At 38.2% G+C, this 26,869-nt stretch overlaps 2 protein-coding genes across 2 annotated transcripts; both read right to left on the bottom strand.

Moving 5' to 3' along the window:
* Positions 1–1,159: 1,159 nt before the first annotated feature.
* Positions 1,160–2,173, bottom strand: LOC122138793 (paraneoplastic antigen Ma1 homolog). The gene has a single exon (XM_042733415.1). It carries the CDS (start codon positions 2,171–2,173, stop codon positions 1,160–1,162), a length of 1,014 nt encoding a protein of 337 aa, XP_042589349.1.
* A 19,372-nt stretch (positions 2,174–21,545) lies between these two features.
* On the bottom strand, positions 21,546–23,681 carry LOC109051986 (p53 and DNA damage-regulated protein 1-like). The gene is made up of 5 exons (XM_042733494.1): positions 23,499–23,681; positions 23,325–23,397; positions 22,427–22,501; positions 22,245–22,325; positions 21,546–22,062 (listed from the first exon to the last, which is right to left on the bottom strand). The coding sequence occupies exons 1-5, from the start codon at positions 23,580–23,582 to the stop codon at positions 21,980–21,982; spliced, it is 396 nt and encodes a 131-aa protein (XP_042589428.1). The 5' UTR covers positions 23,583–23,681; the 3' UTR covers positions 21,546–21,979.
* Between the last annotated feature and the right edge of the window lie 3,188 nt (positions 23,682–26,869).

Raw genomic sequence — 26,869 nt, 5'->3', positions numbered from 1 at the left:
GCGAAGCGTAGGGGCTACGGGACTCTGATATAATGCCACTACTATGCAGTTCTTGTAGGTGCAGTCGCACATCTTCGAAGTCAGTGGGGGCAAGACGGCGAGATCTTTTTCTGAAAAGGTGTGAATCATCATATCTCATGAGTGGTGCTTTTTGAACATCCCACATCCTACTCATGTAGAGAAAAAACTTAACTTCTCTACATCATTTTCTCACACAATATTTGTTTTGCTTCCTCTGGCATTGGAGAATCTCCAAAATCAAAAGATGCAGGTGTCAAAGTATTTTGTTCTGGTGGGTGTTTAGTGGTAAGTTGAGGCACTAAGGATACTGGAAAAACATGGGCAAGAGGAGTTCCTCGTTTCACCCATACTTCTTTTGTAGACATGTTCCTGACGGTCACTGTGACTCGGCGACTGGATACAACAGATGCTGAATGAAGTTCAGGCCTCACCTCTAGGTCATCAGAGTCTGTGTCACCAACTGCTGTTCTGTCTACTAGCACTAGAGATTCAGTCATTTGACCAGGAAACTTAAGCAGACCAGGAAGTTGCAGAATTTGATTTGGTGTCAGGACAACAGGGTTATGCTTCACGAACCAAACTGTCCCATGCTTGTCTGTGTCATCATGTGAAACATTTGTTTGTTGCATAGTCTCGTACGCCTCTCTGATTACAGGATGTATGGTTAGCACATTCAAGAATTTTTCACCAGCTTGTTTACGACAAGACTCATGCAATTTCTTCACTAAACTAGTGTTGGTCCCAAGCAAAATAGCTATTCCTTCCCGTTTCACAGGACCGGGGCATACAATGGCAAGCGTGTCAATCACTTGATGCACTCCAGCTACACTTTCTGTGAACTCGAGTCTAAGAGGCAAATATCCATCATAGGGGTATTTGTGTGAGCTTAGACCCCAAATCTCAAGGTTTTCCACAGGCTGAAGTTCCAAATGTTTCAGATAAGTTTCATAAAAACTGCGGTATAAGAGAGTAACCTGTGAACCGCTGTCAAGAAGAGCTTTTGCGTAGATGCCTTCTATCTGGACAGGCACTTCAGAGACAGGTCCTACTAACCCCTCAGGCAATTTTGGCTTACTGGCATCAAGCATGAATGAACCACAAGTGGAACGTGTTGTCTCAGGAGCCCCGTGCCGTTCCTTCACTGAGCTCCGGCCCAGTTTCCCTGCAGGTACTGCATCTTTATCAGCTTCTGATACACTTTTCTGAGGTCCTCAGGTGCTTTGCACTCCCACTTCTTATGTCCGTCTTCACCACATTTGTAGCAAAAGATCACAGGCACTGGTGGCTGGGTGGATTTAGCTTTTTGGGAGTTGTCTCGGTTCACACTCTCTGGAGCACAATCAGAACCACAAGGCACAGTCGCCACATTCAACAGTTGACTCACCTGGGTAGATAGCTCTTTAACCTCCTTCTTCAGGTTTTGTAATTCAGATGGCACATATGCCTGGGGAGAGACAACAGTGGCCACAGATGCTTTAACATTTTCCCTTGCAGCTACCCAGTGTTCTTCCTCACGTATTTCCTTCATCAACTGTGAAAAAGATGGAGGACTCTGCAAAGTGTGAGTCATTCTGATTCGCAAAGCAACCATATCATTGGTAAGGGCTCCCTTTATTAACTGCTCCATTCTGGCTCTATTTATGCCAACTGCATCAATCCCACCTTTCAACAAGGCTCTGTGGAGAAGTTTGTCTAGGCGATACAAGAAAGCTGAAAGTTTCTCTCCATTTTCCTGGTAGGTGTGACGAAATCTAGCCATAAGGTCAGGCCCACTCTCAGTAGTTCCATATGCAGTCTCAAGGGCAGCTAAGTACTCATTTGCAATCGCAGATGGATTACTCACTTTTAAAAACCTGACAATATCAGCAGCAGGACCTCGTAAACTCTCAACAATGCGTTGTTTCTTTGCAGCTTCGGTGCACTGCCATTCACTTATCATTTGAGCGGCCTGCTCCATCCAGATTTCATACTCTTCTTCACCTGGAGGGACAGGTTTCAGCCCTGAAAACAACCTCAGCTTTCTGTAGCCAGGACCATCACTGGAAACTTGGTTGCACCGATCTACTAATTTACCTATGGTATCAACAAGGTCAACACTGATATCTGATTTGGGAGACTGCTTTCCCATAATCAGGGCCTTCACTTCATTCATAGATTTACCCTCCTGCTGCAACAATGTTTGCAGCTTGAGCTGAAAGGTATCACCTTCAGAGGCAGGACCACTAGCCACTAGACTGCCCACTAAGTTGACACTCCAAGGTCCAGCTTCATTTTCTATACCTATCTCAGGAGGTATAACATCAGCTTCTAGATCGGCACTGGCCTCCACTAAAATAAACAACCATCTACCAGTTACATCACCACGGCGACCACATATTCTAGTGCGACCAAAAACGTTTACTGTGTTTAACACCTTTTTAATAGTGTCATCACTTGTGCCTAAAGGAACATTGCTCAATACAATGGCACGTGAGGGATTTGCATTCTCTTCTCTGCTCCACTCAAAAATCTTTGCCAGGTTCATAATTTTAAAAGCCAAGGCAAGGAACCAATACTGGGGCGAAATAAACAGTTTTCAAATCTACGGTCCTGCTATACTAAATTATAATGGAAAAGATAAAGAAAAATGCTGGTAAACAGGAGATAAGAAAAAAAACGAATCCCAGCGGTGCCTCCAAAAATGTAACCCTTTCCTTAACCCTGGGGGTTAATTTAATTATTTACTTTAACAAGAATCCTGGATTCCCGGCAGCTGGATGGTGAATTAGGCCGGTAGTTTGAAAAATGAAAAATGAATTCTCCTCCTGTACCAATTTTTACTCAATCTCTACACTAAAGATCAATTAAACAATTCTTCTTTACAGTTCCCAAGGATTCAGTGACTTAGTAAATGAATTAACTTGCCAGTCTCAGTGAAATACCAAAGTACAAATGTTAAAGGGAAAAACGAATAACAAAAATTTATTTGCACACTAATGTAACAACTCCTTTTTTGTTTTAAAGAAAGCAGGTAAACAATTCTTCCTTATAATATACATGTTGCTGCTTTTCTTTTAAATAAAAATACATATATATAAACCTCTTTTGGAGTCTCAGAATGGTTCTTGTTATTTCACACGTATTATACTCTCCTTCTCAGAATACTATAACTCAATCGAGATATATAATGTCAATTTAGAACCTTATCCTAGTAAAACACCTAGTTTCCTCCAAAACCAAATAATACAATAATGAAAAAAAAACAATATCTCTTTCAAGTTCAATTAAACACTTGAGAAAACTTGCAGTTCACACCATAAACTGTCTTTCAATACTATATGCGCATTAGTTACATATCTTATGATCAATTGAACTGTACGGGAGTCAGTCAAACAGTTATAAAGTACTTGAGTCAGTCAAACAGTTCAAATGTATGATCGATCATTATCGTTGGGGCCCAGTTCGTTGGTGCACATTAATCAGATGATGAATTCAAAGTACTCCTCACGAAACGAAGACACTTACGTTCATCCGATGACAGTGAAACGATATTAGGTTCCTCACAACACGAACACTCAGCATCCCCTCGCAATCAGTTTTGAACATGAGATGAATCCAGTCGATCCACGTCCAACGATGAAACACACGATCTGTCCGGTTTCACTCGCAATTCCGAAGTCCACCACAAATGTCTAATAGCTTCATAAACAGTTTTTTTGTTCATAAAGTCAATTGTCTCTATAGCCGCTAAGCCATCATCACACAAGGCTTACTAAGTGATGACTCACAGGATCACGGAAAACAACAAAACAAAGATGCACTTCAAATAAGAACAGAAAATAAAGCAAGCGTCGTCACTCTACACTTTGGGCCTTATATTACAATGAATATTGTAGTCTCCAAAAGGAGACTTTTTTCATTGGGACGGCAAACCTTGCTGGCAGCACACTCTCTCAACATGTGCGATACCTCTCCTTCCTCATTACGTGACTCACGATATGACGCAACCTCAAGCTCAAGAGTCACTGGCTTGTAATAGTACACCTGTATTGAACACTTTCTCATTGAATACAAGCAAAACATAATTGTTGCATAATATTTCAAAAAAAAATAAAAAATTATAATAATATCAAATACATTTTAACACAAGGTATTTTTAGGAGTCCCTACACAAAGATTTCATATGAATTGCTAATTATTTTTAAAATTAATTTACACATGTAAAATTGTTTAATACCTTGATACTTTGAGAATGTATGTAGCACCAGTCATTTTTCCTCGCAATCATTAAAATGACAGCAAGGCCAAAATAAAATTTTCTTCATCTTCTGGTCGATTGTTAACGGGATGTAATTAACACTACTTAAAGAAGACCTCAATCTGTGAACATGTTTTTTACTTTATTGATTGGTTGATTAATTTATTAATGAATTGGAAGAAATAAAAAAAATCAGCAAATATGCATTAAACAGATCAAAAGTAATAGTAAGGTCAAATTCAAACAAATGTTGTACTTTCTAACTTCTATTTGTCAGTCCTGACAATGTATATATTGAAAATTATTAGAACACTAGTATTTTCACCGGCTAAAGTCAGTTATTTCTATATTTTTTTGTAGTCTGTCAGTAGTAAATATCAATTTACATTTCCAAACATTAATTTCGCCATTTATTGCAATAATCCAGTAAGATTTTTGTCTGACAACAGCCAGTGCTCCACACAGAGATCTGATCTCATCATCATCATCCTCATCCAGTCTGTCTGGAATGACATGAAGAAACAGAACAAACTGAGACAGACTAAATCCAGAAGAACTGTGGCAACGTCTCCAAGATGCTTCAAGAAACCTACCTGCAAAGCTACAGTACTGTTAAAAGTATTAGGCACTTGTATAAAAATGTAGTAAAATTAGAATTCTGTCAAAAATAATGTAACAGATTTTCTTTATCAATTAACTTCTATTAACTAAATCAAATCAATATTTGTTGTGAGCATCCTTTGCGTTTAAAGCAGCTTTTGTCCTCGGTGTTCCTTTGCATAGTTTTTCAGGGAGCTTTGCAGGTAGGTTTCTTGAAGCATCTTTTAAAAAAATCTTACTGACCCCATTTATTATATCCATCTTTAATGAGTCCCTGGCTACCTCGGTGGTTCCAATATCCTTTAAAAAATCTGTTATCATCCCTGTGCCTAAGAACAATAAACCCTCTTGTCCAAATGACCATCGCCCAGTTGCTCTCACATCAATAGCCTTGAAGATCTTTGAGGAACTGGTAAAGAACTACATTTGCTTCTTCATCCCGGATACTTTAGACCCTCTTCAGTTTGCCTATTGCCCCAGTAGATCCACTGAAGATGCCATGTCTCACGTCCTGCACTCTTCTCTCACGCACATTGACGGCAACAACAGGAACCAAGATGGAAACAATGGGATCCAAGATGGCGCCGATGCTGATGGCGGCCTCCGTGGCGTGCTCTGCAGTTGTTTATGTGTTAGTTTGTCCTGTCTTTAGTTATATTCCTGCAATCAGTTTTACCAGAGACAAATTGCTAAACATTCTGCACTACACATTACTCCATATATTACCAGTTTTTGACTATTCTGATGTTTTGCTAGACATAGTTGTTGGCGGAGCAGCTGTGTTGATCATGCGCTTCAGGACGTGGAGACGGGGGAAGAGAGCCGGCGCGCTTGTGAAGCTCAGGAAGCGTGGATTTCGAACGCCATTGCCTAGCAACCATCTGGCGAACCTCCGCTCTCTACCCAACAAAACGGACGAACTCCTTCTGCTCGCCCAGACAAATAAGGATTTCTCACAATCTTCTGCTCTGTGTTTCACAGAAACTTGGCTAAATGACGCCATTCCAGACAGCGCACTCTATCTGCCAGGCTTCCAGCTGTTCAGAGCGGACCGCAATGCAGAATCAACGTGGAAATCGCGAGGTGGTGGGACATGCTTTTACATCAACGAAAGGTGGTATACAGATGTAACAGTGTTAAAGAAGATGTGCTGTTCCAATCTAGAAGTGCTCTTCGTTAACTGCAAGCCGTTCTATTCGCCGTGGGAGTTTTGCTCGTTCATTCTCGTGTTTACATTCCTCTGCAATCGCACGTGAATTCAGCTGTACAGAAACTCGCTGATCAGATCACAGAGACAAAACAACAACACCCGGACTCTGTTTTAATCATTCTTTAATAAAGCAAATCTCTCCCGTGAACTGTCAAAATACAGACAACACATCACATGTCCCACCAGAGACAGTAATATATTGGATCACTGTTACACCACAATAAAGACTGCATATCACTCTGTTCCACAGGCAACTTTAGGACTCTCTGATCACTGTTTGGTTCGTCGTATACCGACCTACAGGCAGAAACTGAAATCAGCTAAACCTGTATTAAGGACTGTAAAAAGATGGACTAATGAAGCAGAGCAGGATTTACAAGCTTGTTTTTGAAGCTGCTGCCACCGATCTGGATGAGCTCACAGAGACTGTTATATCATATATCAGTTTCTGTGAAGATTTGTGCATTCCTACCAGGACTCATCTAACTTACAACAACGACAAACCATGGTTCACTGCAATACTCAGACAGCTCCATCAGGCCAAAGAAGATGCTTACAGGAAGGGAGACAATGTCTTGTATAAACAGGCCAAATACACACTGGAAAAGGAGATCAAAGTGCCAAAGAGGAATTATTCTGAAAAAATAAGGACTCTGTGTGGAAAAGTCTGAAAGAGATCACCAACTACAAGACACCATCCCCCAGCACTGTGGAGAATCAACAACTGGCAGACAATCTAAAAGAGTATTACTGCAGATAAAAAAAAACACCTCTAAACACAACCATTCACACCTCCTCCAAACCCCCTCTCCCCCAAACCTGCACCTCAAATCAGTGAAAACGAAGTGGGTCAGGTCTTCTGGAAGCAGAAAAAGGAAAAAAAGCACAAGGCCCAGACTGTGTTACACCAGCCTGTCTGAAATCCTGTGCTGACCAGCTGGCCCCCATCTCCACACAGATCTTCAACAGATCACTGGAGTTGTGCAAAGTCCCTTCATGCTTCAAACACTCTACCATCATCCCCATCCCAAAGAAATCCAAAATTACAGGACTAAATGACTACAGGCCTGTGTCTCTAATGTCTGTGGTCATGAAGTCTTTTGAAAAACTGGTGCTGGCCCACCTGAAGGACATAACTGGACCCTTACTGGATCCTCTTCAGTTTGCCTACAGAGTAAACAGGTCTGTGGACGATGCAGTCAACATGGCACTGCATTATGTTCTGCAACATCTAGACAGACCAGGGACTTGTGTGAGGATCCTGTTTGTGGACTTCAGCTTGGCCTTTAATACCATCATCCCAAACCTCCTCCTGCCCAAACTAACTCAGCTCTCTGTGCCGACCTCCGTCTGTCGGTGGATCGCCAGCTTCCTGACAAACAGGCAGCAGCTAGTGAGGCTGGGAAAATACACATCGAGCACCCATATAATCAGCAATGGAGCACCTCAGGGCTGTGTTCTCTCCCCACTGCTCTTCTCCCTGTACACCAATGACTGATACATCTAAAGACCCCTCTGTCAAGCTCCTGAAGTTTGCAGATGGCCTCATTCAGGACAGTGACGAGTCTGCTTACAGACAGGAGGTTAAAGTGCTAGGCTGTCTGGTGCAGTCTCAACAACCTGGAGCTCAACATGCTCAAAACAGTGGAGATGATCATTGACTTCAGGAGAAACCCCCCTGCTCTCCCCCCACTCACCATCATGGACAGCACTGTGACTGCAGTGGAGTCATTCAGGTCCCTGGGCACCACAATCTCTCAGGATCTAAAGTGAAAAAGGCCCAGCAGAGGTTGTACTTTCTTCGCCAGCTGAGGAAATTTAACCTGCCACAGGAGCTGCTGAAACAGTTCTACTCTGCCATCATTGAATCCCTCCTCTGCACTTCTATAACTGTCTGGTTCAGCTCAGCTACCAAATCTGACCTCAGAAGACTACAGAGGATAGTCCGGACTGCTGCGTGAATCATTGGTACAACCCTTCCTTCTCTTCAAGAACTGTATTCATCCAGAGTGAGCAAAAGGGCTAATAAAATCACTCTGGACCCCTCACATCCAGCACACTTCCTCTTTGAACGGTTGCCGTCTGGTCGATGCTACAGAGCTCTGAGCACCAGAACAGCCAGACACAGGAACAGTTTCTTCCGTCAGGCAATCCATCTCATGAACACTTGACAATAACTGTAAAACACACAACACTATTTATACACTCATACACTTATTTATCTAACAAACATACTTGGTCTACACTTCAAATTTGCACTTAATATACCTGTACATTCAAACTGTCTATTGTCATATACCTGCATATACAATTGTCAATTTATATATTGTTACTCCTTATTTACTTGTTCTATTTATATGTGTGTATATATATATATATATATATATATAAATTATTATTTTATTATCTGTGTTTTTGTTCTGTCGCTGTCATTCTGTAGCACTGCGGAAGCTTCCGTCATGAAAACAAATTCCTTGTATGTGAAAACATACCTGGCAATAAAGCTCATTCTGATTCTGATTCTGAACTATGTAAGGCTGCTATTTATCGACTATAGCTCAGCTTTCAATACTATAGTCCCCATCAAGCTTGCTTCTAAACTCATAGACCTCGGTCTAATCTCTTCACTCTGCGACTGGATTCAAGACTTCCTCACTGGCAGACCTCAAGTGGTGAAAGTAGGCCAGTTCATCTCCAGCTCCATCACCCTGAACGTAGGAGCCCCACAGGGCTGTGTCCTGAGTCCCCTGCTCTACCCTTTCTTTACACATGACTGTGTGTCTTCCCACAGCTCCACATCTATTTTCAAATTTGCTGATGATACTGTGGTTCTGGGCCTCATTTCCAACAATAATGAGACCGCATACCTGGATGAGGTAGAGAAGCTTACATCATGGTGCCAGGACAATTGTCTCTCTCTGAATGTGAGCAAACCTAAAGAGCTGATTGTTGACTTCAGGAAGAGACAGCAGCAGCAGCAGCCCTATACTCCTCTTATGATCAGCAGGACCCCTGTGGAGAGGGTGAGGAGCTTCAAGTAGCTTGGTGTAAACATCTCTGAGGACCTTACTTGGACTACCCACATTCAAACACAGGTTAATAAAGCCAGGCAAAGACCGTACCATCTGCGACAGCTGGGGAAATTCAGGGTCTCACCAGCAACCCTGAAAACTTTCTATTCAGGCACCACAGAAAGTGTACTGACTCAGTGTATATCAGTGTGGTATTGGAACAGCTACAGTCAAGACTGCAAAGCCCTGCAGAGAGTTGTGCGCTTAGCTGAGCACATCTCAGGGTCAGCTCTTCCCTCGCTGCAGGACATGTACTTCAAACGCTGCAAAAGCAGAGCTGACAGTGTCACAACCTGTTTGCACATTCGCCTCATTCCTGTGTATCTTAATATTTAAGACTACAATATACTTTCATGCACATTTTATTTTATATTCTACACTGCTCAAAAAAATTTAAGGAACACTTTGAAAACACATCAGACCTCAATGGGGAAAAATATCATGCAGGATATCTATACTGATATGGACTGGGTAATGTGTTAGGAATGAAAAGATGCCACATTGTTTAATGGAAATTAAAATGATCAACCTACAGAGGGCTGAATTCAAAGACACTCAAGATTAAAGTGAAAAAAGGATGCAGCAGGTTGGTCCATTAAGCTGAAATTTCATTGCAGCAACTCAAGATTGTACTCAGTAGTTTGCATGGCCCCCACGTGCTTGTATGCATGCCTGACAATGTCAGGGCACGCTCCTAATGAGATGAAGGATGGTGTCCTGGGGTATTGCCTCCCAGATCTGGACCAGGGCATCACTGACCGAAACATAATGTCCCAGAGGTGTTCGATTAGATTTAGGTCAGGCGAGCGTGGGGGACATTCAATGGTATCAATTTCTTCATCCTCCTGGAACTGACTGCATACTCTCGCCACATGAGGCCGGGCATTGTCGTGCACCAGGAGGAACAAGGACCCAATGCACCAGCGTAAGGTCTGACAACGGGTCCAAGGATTCCATCCCGATACTTAATAGTAGTAAGTGTGCCATTGTCTAGCCTGTAGAGGTCTCTGTGTCCCTCCATGGATATGCCTTCCCAGACCATCACTGACCCACCATCAAATCGGTCATGCTGAACAATGTTACAGGCAGCATGACATTCTCCACAGCTTTTCCAGACCCTTTTACATCTGTCACACGTGCTCGGGGTGAACCTGCTCTCATCTGTGAAAAGCACAGTGCGCCAGAGGCGGACCTGCCATTTTGGTGTTCAATGGCAAATGCCAATCAAGCTACACGGTGCCAGGCAGTGAGCACAGAGCCCACTAGAGGACGTCAGGCCCTCAGGCCACCCTCATGAAGTCTGTTTCTGATTGTTTTCTCAGAGGCATTTGCACCAGTGGCCTGCTGGAGGTCATTTTGTAGGGCTCTGGCAGTGCTCATCCTGTTCCTCCTTGCACACAAAGAAGCAGATACAGGTCCTGCAGATGGGTTAAGGACCTTCTACTGCCATGTCCAGCTCTCCTAGAGTAACTGCCTGTCTCCTGGAATCTCCTACATGCTCTTGAGACTGTGCTGGGAGACGCAGCAAACCTTCTGGCAATGGCACATATTGATGCACCCTCCTGGAGGAGTTGGACTGCCTGTGCAAACTTTGTAGGGTCCAGATATCACCTCATGCTACCAGTAGTGACACTGACCCTAGCCAAATGCAAAACTAGTGAAAAACAATCAGAAAAGATGAATAGGGAAAAACATGTCAGTGGCCCCCACCTGTAAAACCATTTCTGTTTGGGGGGTTTTCTAATGGTTGCCCATCTAGTGCACCTGTTGTTCATTTTATTAACACCAAAGCAGCTGAAATTAATTAACAACCCCCTCTGCTACGTAACTGACCAGATCAATATCCCAGAAGTTTAATTTACTTGATGCTATACTCTGATTAAAAAGTGTTCCTTTAATTTTTTTGAGAAGTGTATATTTAATTCTACAGTATACTTTTTTAAAATATTTGATTATATTTTTATTGTTTACTTTTATTTCATTCTCTCATACCTATATTTATGTATATTTTCTCTGTGTTGTATTCTTTACAACACAGAGGAAAAGTTGTGGCCTAATGGTTAGAGAGTTTGACTCCTAACTCTAAGGTTGTGGGTTCGAGTCTCGGGCAGGCAATACCACGACTTAGGTGCCCTTGAGCAAGGAACTGAACCCCCAACTGCCCCCTGGGTGCCGCAGCATGAATGGCTGCCCACTGCTCCGTGTGTGTATACACACACGTACACGAATTCTGAGTATGTGTCGCCATACTTGGCTGTATGTCATGTCACTTTTTTTTAAATAATTGCACTGTCCATGGAGTGGACCTAACTCACATTAAACTGCTGGTTATATATTCTCTATATAATCCTGTATGTGACAAATAAAAATCTTGAATCTTGAAAACTTATTTATATTAAGAATGTACAGTGTTACAATTCAAAGTGCCCATCAAAAAGAGTCTGTCAAAAATTGATTCACCATGACCTAAACAAAACACTGAGCAGCAGCCAGGGATCACAGGAGTGTCCTGAAAAAGCTTTAGAAAACCAAGACTGCTAAAATGATTTACCAGTGTATACCTAAACTCATTTATACATTGATTTATAAATGAGTCATACCCCAATAATGCAGATGTTAATATGATAAAATACATGGGAGGATTTTTTTGACACACAGGTGCAGGTTAATGGCTTTACTTTGTGACAGGGATTCTTGGAAAAATGACAGGATCACATTTTAAACCACAACACATTATCTCTAAACAGATTTTGAACTGTACTGCCGACCTGTTTATTTATTTTATTTTAGTGGTACTCAAGCTTTAATTAGTGATACAATGTAGTAATTGGTTTTTCATTAAGCTGGAGTTTCATTAAGTCCATTGCTGCGTAATTTGGCTGCATGGCTAGGCGTTCATAACAAAGAAGGATGATGGCCCAAAGGCAGAAGGTTAATATGGTCTTTTTGCTTGTGGGGGCTGGAGTGAAACAGGAAAAAATCCTCCCAGGTTGGTTGTTCATCACAGCAGGAGTAGTGGGAGAGAGTTACAATTTATGTCTTTGTAGAGTTAAGACATAAATAACTTGACTTGACTGTGGGTCCATTCCCAACTTCCACCGTGAGAGTTATTCTGCGTAATGAAGTAAACAGTGGTGAAATTATTTAGAAATTATAGCTCTTAACCATACAAAAGAGTTAAATTAATAATTAAAGATTTGATCCTAGAGTCCTTTCTTTACTGACAGCAATCCAAATTATTTTATTAGCATTTTACATAATTCATAAATGCCATTTAAAATGATCATTGTAGTTCTCTGGGCTGCTCAGAAGGGACTGGTTACAGTTTCCTCAGGTTTTCGTGTGTCTCCACAAAGGCTTACAGTACAGCTCACACAATTTGTAATGAACATGCTATTGCCAATAAGCATATCCAAGGAGATCATGCAGGTCTGGGAAATATTAAAATAGCTTGAAGAGCAGTCTCCATTGTGCAGTTCCAGCTGTGTTTTCCCTTACCACTGGATGAGAAAGGTTAACATTATTTTCCTTAATTGTTATTTTCCTGCTTCATTCCATTTCTTGGTTCATTTACTTCAGCTTGTCAGTTTGAAGGTTTTTTTTTTTTTTTTTTTTTTAGTTCTGTAGTGTAACTAAGCTGTCAAAACATCTTTAGGATTTCTACTAATATGAACTTTCAAATAGGCATCAAAATTGTTGCTATGCTGCTCATATGGTTACTGAAAGTTCACATCTGGACTGTGAGAAATCCCCCCAAATTCCGCTGTGTCACAAAAACAGTTTCTTAAAGTGTGCTCAGTTTGTTTCTGTTAGCTTAGATCTGAGTTATCAGAATGAAAACTGTTTTAATAAGAGTGAAGGAGATGAAAATCCATTTAAAACGGTATATCAGATGTCCAAAACTCACTACAATACAGTCTGGAAAAAGTTGCTTCCATACTAACCAACAAACTCATCTACCAAAGACAAGTAACACCAGAAAGGCTTCACATTTCATACTATGGCCCAATTTATAACATTACTTTCCAGTGTATGTCAGTAAATGGTTGTTCTGTTAACTGCTGTTTGGACTTAACTTGCTCAACAAAACCTCAAAACAAAAATATCACATTGGCCATCATGATAAAAAAGAACATCAGCATGAATCATTGTTATAATCTGACGTGAGCCTTATTAATCTATCATCACATACTGTTGGAGGTGTTATTGTACTGTGTTTGAGTACTACTACAAATTTGAAGAAAAATGTCTTTGTTAAAGCAAACCTTCCTTCATAATACTAGGCAAGTAACTATTATTTCAAGAAATAGTAACAGTGGTGGTCTCTTTAGAAAGCACTTATAATGCAAAGTAACCAAGCTGTATATTTAGTCAAAATGGGTAATTGTCAGTTTGCTTCCAGCAAAATGGAGAAAATCCAGAACCACAGAAGGTCAACTTAACAATTGCCTGCATGTGTAGGTAGAGAGAGTTTGGTGACCGTATGACCTTACTGTGTCTGTTGCTTTAGCCAGGCAAAGCCTGCTGGGTTTCAACCAATAAATCGTACAGGTCACCAGACTACAGGTCAAAAGAAAATCTACCGGTTATCTGCCATATGTGCCTTGTGCTGCTTTACTTATCTTTCTTTTTACATGACCTATATGTATATTTGTATAGTTGTACTTTATATTTTATTATCTGTATTTAATGTTTTACTGTTAGTGTTATCTGTATGCATCTGTTTTTGTATGCAAGGGTCTGAGAGTAACACAGTTTAAATTCTCTGTATGTATGTACTATACATGTGGAAGAATTGACAATAAAGCAAACTTGACTTGATTTGACTTGACTTGCAAAAGAGTTGCACTCTACTACAAAGCAAATGGCACATTTTAATTACCACATAGCCTTCAGAGTTCACACTCAAAAGTATTTCTTACAGTAGTGATTAGGACAAAAAAAGTCTTTTGCACAGGGTACTTATAGGAACTACCCACCAGGTTGGTCACCTGAGAACTACATTTACTGTAGAGCAATTTTCCTGGTTGCATTCGCACTGCCAGAAGGAACACTGAAATTATGTAAGTTGGCTGACAGTGATGTAATTTAAGCACAGCATTCAACAATGTTATCAGTTTTCCATGTTTGTGGAGTAAGAACATGTAAACTGTATGTGGAGGGTGGAAGTAGGAAGTTTAGTCCCCCCAAAAGGCATTCTTGTAACTAAAATCATTCCCAATTCCTGAGGTGTGGACATGACAAAAATCAGTTACTTCTGCCAATAGTTGTGGGAAATATAGCTACAAGCAACAATTAGAGGCTAATCACAACATAGGCAAAATAAGCTAAGCATGGCAAGGAGCATCAGAACAACTGCAACAATTAATGAATAATTAAAGCCATTTTAAGATGATGTAACAAGATGGGCAAAATAGCTAAACATAGCTGCAAGCAGCAATTTTCAGGGCCAAGCACTACAGAAGCAAGGCAGCAAGCATCAGACCAACTGCAGCAATGTGTAATCGAAGCCATTTTAAGATTATTTTAATCTAAATGGTTGAAAATCATAAATACAACCTCTAGTAATATGATTTATTGGCTTATCACTTTTGACCAATAGGTGGCTGTTATCAAATTGATGTGGCGTGGTCAGCGTGAAGTGACAATGGCACATACAAAGTTTGGTGTAAATATGTCAAAGCTTTGCAGAGATACAGCCTTAAATGCAGTTTGGCATCATTACAGCAAATTCATTGATGCATTAAACAATAACTATTTTTATATTGACATGAAATCCAGCATGGTCTAAAGATGATCGGCTTCTAATTTGGTGAAAATCGGACCAACGGTCTAAGAGGAGTTAAAAAAAAAAAAAAAAAAAAAAAATAAAAAAAAAAAAAAAAAAGGTTTTCAGCATCTGACTATGGCAAAATTGGTATCTATGTTCTCGGCATGACCGGAAGAAAATATTGAGACCAGTTTTATTACAACAGTCTACTATATTTAAAAGTCATTAGTATTTTTGAAAATTTCTTTTTAACCTTTGACCACAAGGTCAAACCTCCCGATTGCATCCAAAATATCTTAAATTGTGTTCCGAAGACGAATGAAGCTTTAAGAGTTTTGGAACGACATGGGGGTAAGTAATTAATGGCAAGATTTTTGGGATGGAGTAACCCTTAAAGAACTGGTAAATGCTGATTGTATTGTATAAGTGGCAGTTTAACATTTATTTTATTGAGCTAGTTTCATTCAGTACTTAACTTGATCCTGATGCTTCTGCTTGTTTTTATGTGCAGATGTTTTCTTGGAATCACAGCACTCACTGGATACAAGACTGATACATAGAGGCAAAACAAGTGGAAAGGTCTCAGAGAAGAGGGACAACCCTCGTGTGTGCTCATCTCAGAAAGTTGATGGACTTTCAGTATCTATTTATTAAATTGTCTTTTGCAGGAATATTCTAAATGTAATATAACATAAGCTCAAACAACAGAATTTGTGATTTAATGTTGATTTATTTTATTCCTTTTCTTTAAAACATTATTTTTTACCAAAATTATACAAATTCTGTTGATTGACCTTCATTTTTATAGAAAGTTAATGTTCTACTCAGAATATGCCTTTTTTTAACAGGTATTTGTAGTTATTTTGTGATGCTATTATTTTTATGATAAGATTTTAACTGTTGAAAGACTGAACATTTTATTTTACCAGTAAAAGCCTTGCAATGTCTTTCTGCCAGTTTTAATAAATACTTATTTGCAAGATCATTGACTTGGTTTTTATTCATTTGTAAATGTGTTAAGATAGAGCTCATGATAATGCATTTATATCAGTATTTTATGGTTTACTGTTAAAATTATTACAACATCATCTTGGATTTAGGAGTATTTACAGGATTTTACTGGCAACTTTAGTTGCCAGGTAAATACTGTAATTTAATGAAATTACAAAAAAAATGCTGTAAAGACTATTTAATAACCTGTAAGTTTAATAACTTGGAAGTTTTTAGAATTGCGTGGAAAAACAGTATGTCCAGCTATAGACAGGCTCTAAAAACTGCCAGGGCCGAGCATATCCACAAACTCATAGAAAACAACAAAAACAATCCAAGGTTTTTATTTAGCACAGTGGCTAGATTAACAAATAACCAGACGCCATCCGATCTAAATATTCCCTCACAGTTAAATAGTAATGACTTTATGTATTTCTTCACTGATAAAATAGATAACATCAGAAATACAATAACAAATGTAGATTCTACAGCGTCTAATAATTTAGTTTTATCCATCGCACCCAAAGTGCTTTACAACTATAGGACAGGAAGAGCTAAATAAACTTATCACTGCATCTAAACCAACAACATGTTTATTAGATCCTGTACCCACTAAATTACTGAAAAACCGCTTCTCAATATTATTAATTCGTTGTTATCTTTAGGTCACGTCCCAAAACCATTCAAGCTGGCGGTTATTAAGCCTCTTATTAAGAAACCACAACTAGATCCTAGTGAACTGGCAAATTACAGACCCATTTCAAATCTTCCATTTATGTCTAAAATTTTAGAAAAAGTTGTGTCTGCTCAATTGTGCTCCTACCTGCAAAAAAAAAAATTATCTCTATGAAGAATTTCAGTCGGGTTTCAGGCCCCATCATAGCACAGAAACTGCACTTGTTAATATTATTTTTGAATTGGTTCTTGCTTCAGACCAAGGCTGCATCTCATTGCTAGTTTTACTTGATCTTTATGCTGCGTTCGACACCATAGATCACGACATACTCATAGAAAGATTACAAAACTATACAGGTATCCAAGGGCAGGCTTTAAGATGGTTTAGATCCTACCTGTCCGATCGCTACCACTTTGTTTATCTAAATGGGTAGTCATCTCATTTATCACCAGTAAAATATGGAGTGCCACAAGGATCTGTCCTAGGTCTTCTGCTATTTTCAATATACATGTTGCCTCTTGGTAATATCATTAGAAAATATGGGATTAGTTTCCACTGTTATGCTGATGATACTCAACTATATATCTCAACAAGACCAGATGAAACTTCAAAATTATCTAAGCTAACAGAGTGTGTTAAAAATGTAAAAGATTGGATGACCAATAATTTTCTCCTATTAAATTCAGATAAGACAGAGATATTACTTATTGGACCAGAAAACAATACACAGAGACTCGTAGATTACAATTTGCAATTAGACGGATGTACTGTTACTTCCTCTACTGTTAAAAATCTGGGTGTTATATTAGACAGTAAATTGTCTTTTGAAAATCATATTTCCCATGTTACAAAAAACAGCATTCTTTCATCTTAGAAACTTTGCCAAGCTACGAAACATGTTACCTGTTCCTGATGCAGAAAAGCTAGTTCATGCATTCATGACCTCTAGACTGGACTATTGTAATGCACTGCTAGGTGGTTGTCCTGCATCCTTAATAAACAAGCTACAGGTAGTCCAAAATGCAGCGGCTAGAGTCCTTACCAGGTCAAGAAAATATGATCATATTACCCCAATACTACAGTCTCTGCACTGGCTACCTATTAAGTTCCGTATCAGTTACAAAATATTATTACTTACTTATAAGGCCCTTAATGGCTTAGCTCCTGCGTACATAACTAGTCTTCTACCACGCTACAACCCATCACGCTCCCTAAGGTCACAAAACGCTGGACTTTTGATAGTACCTAGGATAGCAAAGTCCACTAAAGGAGGTAGAGCTTTTTCGCATTTGACTCCCAAACTCTGGAATAGCCTTCCTGATAATGTTCGGGGTTCAGACACACTTCCTCTGTTTAAATCTAGATTAAAAAAACACACCTCTTTGGCCAAGCATTCAAATAATGCATCTCATAATTTTGGACTGCAGTTATATCTGATCAAATGCGCATTATTATTCTTTAGTTTGGGTTAAACTAATTAATTTTACTTGGCTGGAACAGCAGCTACGCTAATTATGTCTCTATTTGTTTCTCTGCTTTGCCACGGGATTTACACTGTTAATAGTGTTAATCGTCTGTTTGTTTACGTCTTTTATTGATTTTTCTGAACATTTCTGCCATATGCACATGAACTGACAGTCACCACTGATAAGCTACTACTAAATATTGTAGAAACTTAATTTTCTGTAAAGTTGCTTTGCAATGATTTGTATCGTAAAAAGCCCTATACAAATAAACTTGAATTGAAAACTTGAATTGAAAAAAAGCCATTTTTCACATCTCCTGACCACTGTTTTGGCAGGCTCTCCATCAATTCATTTGCACGTTATTTGTTTGCGTGATAACAGTTTGACTAATCAACTTGAATTCTATAATTTTTTGCCAGCTGGGTTTGAAGATGATCAGAGAAAATTTTGGTGAAAATCTGACAAACCGTCTAGGAATAGTTTGAAAAAATCGTTTATTTGAATAATTGAAAATTGCAAAAAATCTTGTCCCAAATCTTGATTTGAGAGTTGTGTTAAGCGGGTGAAGACGAATACTACAAGGTATAAACCCGAGGCACATTTGAAAATGGAACTTTTGAGAAGGGTTTTAAGTAGCTATAAATGCCACTGAAGGGCAACCATGGGGCAAGAGTGTTTAAGTGTTTTATAAAGTCTAGCCAAGGCCTACTTCTACATATCCTCAATAAACATCTCATCTTACCATTCTACTAGCCCTCACACCGAGGGGAAGAGCATTTGGCCGTGTTTAATTTACTGTAACACTACAACACTTCTGCCAAAACCATCGCAGACCGTAGTGGCATTCTTCATGAAAGTCCCACCCATCAATGGCTGGGCGTTATTTACTTAATTCTGTTGCTTGTTATTCTTCTTGTTCATGAAGAATAATAAAGGGAATCACAATAGCTGTTTCAGTTAGTTCGACAAAACTTGCAAAGTATCTTGTTTACGTGTAGAAACCACAGTGGAATGAGTCCCAGAGTGGTGGTCCCTCGAGAATTTGCTGGAGTCAGACAAACACAGGTTTAAGGAATACAATCAAAACAGAAGGTTTAAATCCATGCCCATCCCTGCAACGTGAACTACACTATTAGGTGCATACCAGTGTTGTAATGCTATTTAATTTTCATCTCATTTTCAGTCCAGCATGAAGAAAATGTGAAAGACCCCAATTCTTTCGCCATAACTCAAGCTTTGGCTTCACTCTGGGACTGTATTGTATTATTAAAATGTGATCCAAGTTTTGATTTAGGAGTAACATTCAGATCACTTATGATGCATTTAAGACGGAGGTTATTGTCTGATAATCTGCATTTTGTGTGTGTGTGTGTGTGTGTTTTCATCTACATTAAAACAAAATACTGCCATTCCAAAAACTAAGACAGTACAAGATGAGCCAACAACCTGAAATGCAAAGCTTCTGAGTAGAAACACACTAGTGGTCTATTCTTGTTTGAAAAGATTCAGACCGTTGTCTGGTGTTCATGAAGTTTAGATTTATGATTAATCTTAAGGGAACCATGCAATAGTGGTTTTAATTTGCTACTTTTCCTCATACTACCAAAATAAATTTTAAATAAATTTGCTTGTGTTTTTGTGGCATGTGCACTGGTCAAAGTAATGCACTTCACTCTTCTTGGAAGGCTTGCCACTAGATGTTGGATCATGGCTCTAGGACTTTGCTCCCATTAAGACCAGAGCATCAGTGAGGTAGAGGCAGTGATCTCGGGCAATGGGGCCTGGTGCAAAGTCACTGTGAGGCTTTTTGTAGGCCAGTCAACATCTTCTTCAACATCAGACTAAAGCAGAGTTTACAGAGTAAAGCACTTCGTGCACAGGGACACTGTCATACTGGGACAAGAAAGGACTCTTGAGAAACAGTTGCCTTTAGTTTGGCCATTTTTTTTTTGAAATACTTCATAAAAATGTTTCTAGGATTTCCAGATCACATCAGATGAGCAGGGAGCTGTTAACCACTAAAGAAAGGCAACAAGCACGTCCAAAGTAAGCTGTATGGAAGTTATTGAGTTGATTTGTAATTTACTTGTCAAAGTTTTGACAGAACTGTTGATTACAGTCTGCTCCTGCTCTCACAAGGAAAATAAGAATGCAAGTTACTGCATAATTCAACAGCCAAAGGCAACAATATTCCTGCAATGACAACTCACCAAAACACGAGACAACTGTACTGCCATCTTATTTCAAAAAACTGTGCTTATCACTTTATTTATTGAGAAGCTTTTTATACAAAGCTGAGCATTTTCTTGAAACTATTCAGTATTTGGGTCTGTACATGTTGAGTCATGGACATAAAGACAGCAGATTGTTGTGGGCTTCTATTCAAAGTTCTCCTTTGGCACATGCAGTGTTTAAATTATATGTTTGTAATAATGGGCCACAAATAAGACAGGAACAGACAGTCTCAGCTTTGACTCATCTCTGCACAAACTCAATGCTATTCAATCATTATGACTGTACGCACGAGAGATGATTGTTCTCGGTTGGCCTTCGTTTCATTTGGAGTGTGTAAAAACCTCTGTCAACAACCTCGCACCGATCATAAGAACAAATCATTATCGTTAAACATCACAGCAGTATTTTTGCACATAACATTAGGCCAGCTTTGCATAACTGTATGCTATGAACCTGTTGAATGTGTTTTCACATGTCGTTCTACTCTAGTGGAATGTCTTGTTTGGAGGTTATATAACTGAGAACAGACTTCTGTTTCCCACCTCATCTGACTCATAAATTCATCAGACTGGACTGCATCCAGGACTGTACCACTGCACGCAACCTGGCTGACGTTCCTTTGCCACAAAGCATTTCCTGTCATTTCATTAAACTGCTAAGATGTATTGCCAAGATGTTTTGTCGCTGACCCCTCTCTTCATTTAAAAGTTTTATTCTTATCGTTTCATAACAATATAGTGGAGAGTTTTACAATCACCATTTAACCATTAAATGATTACTGGTAACACAAGTACATTTCAACAACCACACATACTCTAGAAATAAAGAAACACTGCCACCTAGAGTCAGAGAATCTAACAGGGTTCAAACTACTTTCCTACCAAGCAGTTTAATATGGTTTTTAATCACTATGCTAATTTAGATGGTCTTCAGTCTTCTTGCATAGCAACTTTACTGGTTAGTAAACCAGGTGTTTGGACTACATCTAGTAAACTACATTTAGTTTATCTATGGAACCTGAAAACTTTCCTTTCAAATTTCATTTGTCCACTCCCATGACTTATAGACCCATGGCATATTTTTCATATCACAACAGACTAAAGGACAAACATTATCCTGGTGCTTTGAGAGACTCAGTTACTGCTGATAAATAAAAAAAAAATAAAAGTGTTCAATTTAGGTGTACGGTGTAATATTTACCCCACATTTACAACATGAGGAAACAATGGGAAAAGGCATAATGAATGTGAAATTAACTGAAAGCAAAAATCAGCTATGCATCATTTATTTTATTCAAAACAATACATTTTAATTTTACAACATATAAATCCCACATAATTAGTGCAGAAATGAGTTTACAGACTTTGACAGACACTTTATTGAAAAAAAAAAATAATAATCTGTTTACTTGCCATATATAACAAAACCTGTGAAAGTAACAAACAACTGGCTACATGTTGTGGAAATACCCACCCAAGTATTTTAGCATTATTTTGGCTTACTCTGTTCAACAATTGTGTTTATAAAAGCAATGAATGATGAAGACAGATTTTGTGAGCCAGTCACCGATAGTCAATGAAAAATATTCTTCTGCAGAGTTAGTAAAGTCGCAGGCGGTTTGTGGACACTTCAGAGCTCAGACGCACAGGTAACAGTCCAAACGTTACCCTCAGGTTCGAGACGGTCCCAGAAGCTAGTGAATATTATTTCTTAAGGAGGGTGCTAATGGCTTTAATCTCATCATTGCTCAAAGGAGAAAGGTTGTATCCTCTGAGTTCAGGCTTTCCTGCGCAAGAAACAATTTGAAACAGAAAAAATAAGATGCTCTGATACATACTAATATTTTGTGACAGTAACCAGACACATTTTTGACACTGGCAGTAAATCTAGGGTTACTCTGTAGCTATATACACTGAGGTTTTATATATGACAAATCATGAATGCATCAGGCTGGCAAAGCAGCTTTACCTTGCAAGTCATTGAGACGATTTACTTTTGCTTTTAGTTGTTTGCGGAGGTCAGATATTTCCTTGTCAAGCTGCTCTTGGTCTGTTGGGTACAATATAATCACAGCAATAGGCCAAGAAAACACTGAGACAAGTCTAAATGTATTATTCAGACAAAAATATGGTTGAAGAATTCACACTTACCTTTAAGGATCATGGATCTGGTACTTTCTTGGGGGAATTTGATGAACATATTTCCAAAACACACCTTCACATTATCTAGATTAGATTGTATTAAACTTTACTGTCACGTGCAAAGTACAAGCACAGAGGTAACAAATCAGAATCCAAAAATGCAAATAGCAGCGTTTATTTTACATGATGCTATGCTGTAAATGCAAAATGTTATGGTGTTAATGCAAATGGTTTCATGTATAGCCTCCTAGGACCCAGCTCTAAAATATACTTAAGGACAGTTTATTCATTTATTCTTCTTTTTTTTTGCCCTATGGCAGGAGGAAAAGGCATGTTGGTGATTAGAAATTCACTGCCAATTTTTAATATTATCAAGACAATTTCATCACGTTAGCCTACTACATTTTAAACAGAAATGCACCACAAGTTGCATATACTATATATTTTATGTATTTCATAACATAGCAGATATCATGTTTATTAGATAGTCATTATTACAGAAATACAAGTAAACATCTTAATTCAATATTTTCAAGATTTCAGTGTTACATATGGTTAATAAACTTTTTTTTTTTTTTAAGAAGGAGAGTGATTTGTGAAATATAAATTATTTTGCCTGTACTGCCTTGTCTTCTTCCTAAGTCCTATACATGACACATATGAATAATATAATTTTCATACGTTGGCCAAAAAAAAACAAAAAAAAACATAACTAGTAGGATACATAACCAGTAACCAGATCAGTGTAAATGCCACTAATAAAGAAAGGCAAAATATAAATAGAGAAGGTACATTGTATTCAAGAACAGCAAAGCCTGCAAAATGGCAGGAATAACAGCAATAAAGCAGAATATAAAAGAAGTCGGACAGTATTCATGAGATCTGCATACACAGTATCTGTACTTGCCGTTTGAGGAATGGTTTCGTAAAGCGCCGAGTGCTTCTCGATTTCTGTTTCTCCGCGAATCCAGATCCACTATCTGTCAACATTTAAGCGGGTATTATAAACACTATTTAAGCGAAATGTGTCATTGTTCGTTTGACTATAATTTAGCCTACTGCCTTTATCATTCAAACCTACCTGTTGTTTGTCACTGAGAATATCTTCTGCAGCAACTTCTACCTCAGTCAAATACTCCAGTATTCGCTGCGCGCTCTCGTCCATGCTTGAGTCTGTATGCTGTGCGCTGGAAAAACATGCCCGACTGATCAGGGAAACAAGTTCTGTTCGATTTCAGTTCCGTCTGCCGGCGGCCACACAACACTTCCCACCTTACATTTGACTTCCTTCTTCTTCTTCTTCTTCTTCTTCTTCTTCTTCTTCTTCTTCTTCTTCTTCTTCTTCTTGAAATTTTATTGGCGGTTGACAAAAAACAAAATGGTGTATTTCCGCCACCAAATGGTTTTTTTTTTTTTATATATATATTCTCTCCAACAAATTAGTTTTTTTTTAAGGTACTGAAAAATACAACTACAGCATTCATCCCTTGAGTTATTTTGTAAAATATCTCTCAGTGTAAATTGCATTTGAATTTTTTTTTTTTTTTTTTTCAAAATTTCGCATTAGACTCCTTCTTTCAGTCTCATACTTTTGACAGTACAAGATGTTCCACTGTTTCTTCTTGTGCACAAAATTCACACCTTCCCGTATCATGTTTACCCATTTTAAAAAGTTTACTATTTAATCTTGTGTGTCCAGATCTCATCCTCGATATTACTATCTCATCTCTCCTGTTTTTCCCTGCACTTCTCATCTCTCCCACTTTCCTTTGAATTCTGTAAAACCACAGACCTTTTTTCTCCTTATCCCATTGTTTTTGCCACCTTTCCTCCAGGCTTTTCTTAATAATACTCTTGATTTTTTTATTCTTACATAGATTAACAATTACGTTAATGTCGTTGTTTTTGCTTCTAACAATGTAAAATCTACTGTAGCATCTGAAAGTAACCAAGGCTTTATTACAGGTAACGGTACACATTTGACTTCCACAACCAATCGTTATATTTAAAATACCTTTATTAAAAAAAAAAGAATGTCCACAACACTATACAATGTTACTTTTAGGTACATTTTAGGTAGGACTAATATAATCAGACTACTTTTTGGTTACTTTTAAATTACTTTTGGTCTAACTTGTTAAGCACAATGATTTATATAGGACACTCTTGTACCATATTGATATAAAAATATAATAGTATGAAAATACATTCCATTTGTTACAATTAACAACATGATGTGCATTATACATTACATTACATCAAGGTTTCCCAAACTGGGGTTCGTAAATGAACAGCATGCAGGAGGTTTGCGAGTTTAGTTATTAAATCATAAAAAAGTTAGATTAAATGAAGTCATTTTAAAATAACACAAATCAAAATACACTTAGTTACTACTAATATATATATATATATATTTCATTTGTTTACCTGCATGTCATGTGACAATTAACCAGAACCGTGAACTTGCAGTGATACTTAATTATTAATACATGTATTTTAGAATTGCAGGGGGGTGCTTCAAGTAGGAATAGGCTAAAGGATCATTTAAAAGATGAAAAAGAGGAATTTGGGAGAATCAATAAATTATTTATTTATTTATTTTTATGTGTGTGTGTCTATGTGTATATATATATATATATATATATATGCATACATATATATATATATTTTTTTTTTTGCTATTTTGTGAATACTATGTAATCAATAAAAAAGTAACTGTTGAGATCTGATAATGTAATCCAAATTATTTTTTGCAGCATCTCGATCACGCATCACACAGCATTCTTAAAAAGCACAACACAATTCTGACTAGACACAATTTTTTTTTTTTTTTAAATACATAGGCCTGTCTGTCTCTGATGAGACTACAATCTTTAAATTATAACAATAAATCCTAGCATCTGGGACCAGAACAGAAGGCCAGTCCATCAGCACCAATTTCTCTGAACTGCCTACGCAGAATTTTCTTTACATGGCATTAAACATTTACTTTTTCCCCCCAAAGCTAAATATAAATATACATTTTTTGTCTACTTGATATACAGTATTTACCATGACTGAAAAGATTGGGACTCAAAAGAAGGGACAGCTTGTCACCATATATGGGCTGCATCCGAAAACTTAGGCAGGTGACTTGCTGCCTCGCTGCCATATCAGGCAATCAGGCATTTTTGCACGAAAGCACCTCATGAAACTGATTTTGGACAGGCTTCTGAGGCAGAGTAACGGTTTAATGATCTACAGCAAAATATAGAGAGCTTTGGGATAACTAAGTGGATATTTCATTACTGCAATATTAATTTCTCGCTAGAAATGACATAAAAAAGTTGAAAACGTTGATCAAAAACATACATCTACTCACAAACTGAACTCCGACTGCAACTTTCAGATGCCATCTTTATTTTTTGGCTTAACTATCACAGAATGGAATGCACAGGATTGTGGCATATCAAAGGCAGTGAAGGATACATCTATGCTGCCTTCAAAAATTGGCCAGATGAAGGCATCTCAGGAGACAGGAACTGAAACTAACATTGAATTTGGACGGGCCTTGATGCCTTCCTACGTTGGAATGTGTCCTCCGAAGACAGCATTTTTCAGTTTTCGGATGCAGCCTTTAATAGCTTAATTACCCTAAAATCCAACATTTAGCATTGTAACTATAGTGGGGCATGTCGTCACAGCAATTATTTTACAAGAACACTGTTTATCTGTGATAGCTATCTAAAAAATAACATATTTAAGGTATTACACAATGTGTTTATGTCTTTCAAATTCAACCAGTAAAAGAATTCTAAATATTCTGAAATGAAACAAAAAGGAATACGTTGTCTCTTGTGAATGTAATGTCCTTCAAACATCTGGTATTACTTTGGATATGGCTATTATAAACATGTCCTAGTAACTCTTCCCTTGTCAAGAGGATTGTAAAGAGCTTTAAAACATATTTTATTTATGGTCTTCACATTCACCTTATGAATCAGGCATAGAATGAGAAAAATAATAAGTTATACAACGTCAGGCGATTGCTTGTGCTCATTGGGACAGTCAAGTTGAGGGTAATGGTGTGCAGACACATGAAGTTTCAGCTCAAGCATATCATGTGTAACTGTAAACTCTACTGTGAGCTGTTAAACAACGCTTCTAACAGCCAAACATCAGCTTACTATTAAATATATCACTGTACCTGAAACATCTGTGTAAGAACTGAATAAGAACTGCAGAAATAACAATTGTCTGTTTTAAACTAAACTTAACATTAGATTAATTAATGAAATTGCAGTCAGACCTGTTGATAGAAGATGCTTCAAAGAAATGAATGCAGATATATTGCTATTTCAAACAATACATTTATAAAAGAGCAAGTTGTTTAAACAATTACTAAAAATAAGATTGAAATAAAAATAAACATGGAGGTATATTGTGCATAAAGTTGTAGTAAAAGACAACTTA

Source organism: Cyprinus carpio, chromosome B11, assembly GCF_018340385.1.
Source record: "Cyprinus carpio isolate SPL01 chromosome B11, ASM1834038v1, whole genome shotgun sequence".
NCBI lineage: Eukaryota > Metazoa > Chordata > Actinopteri > Cypriniformes > Cyprinidae > Cyprinus > Cyprinus carpio.
This window is presented reverse-complemented; position numbering and strand designations above follow the sequence as displayed.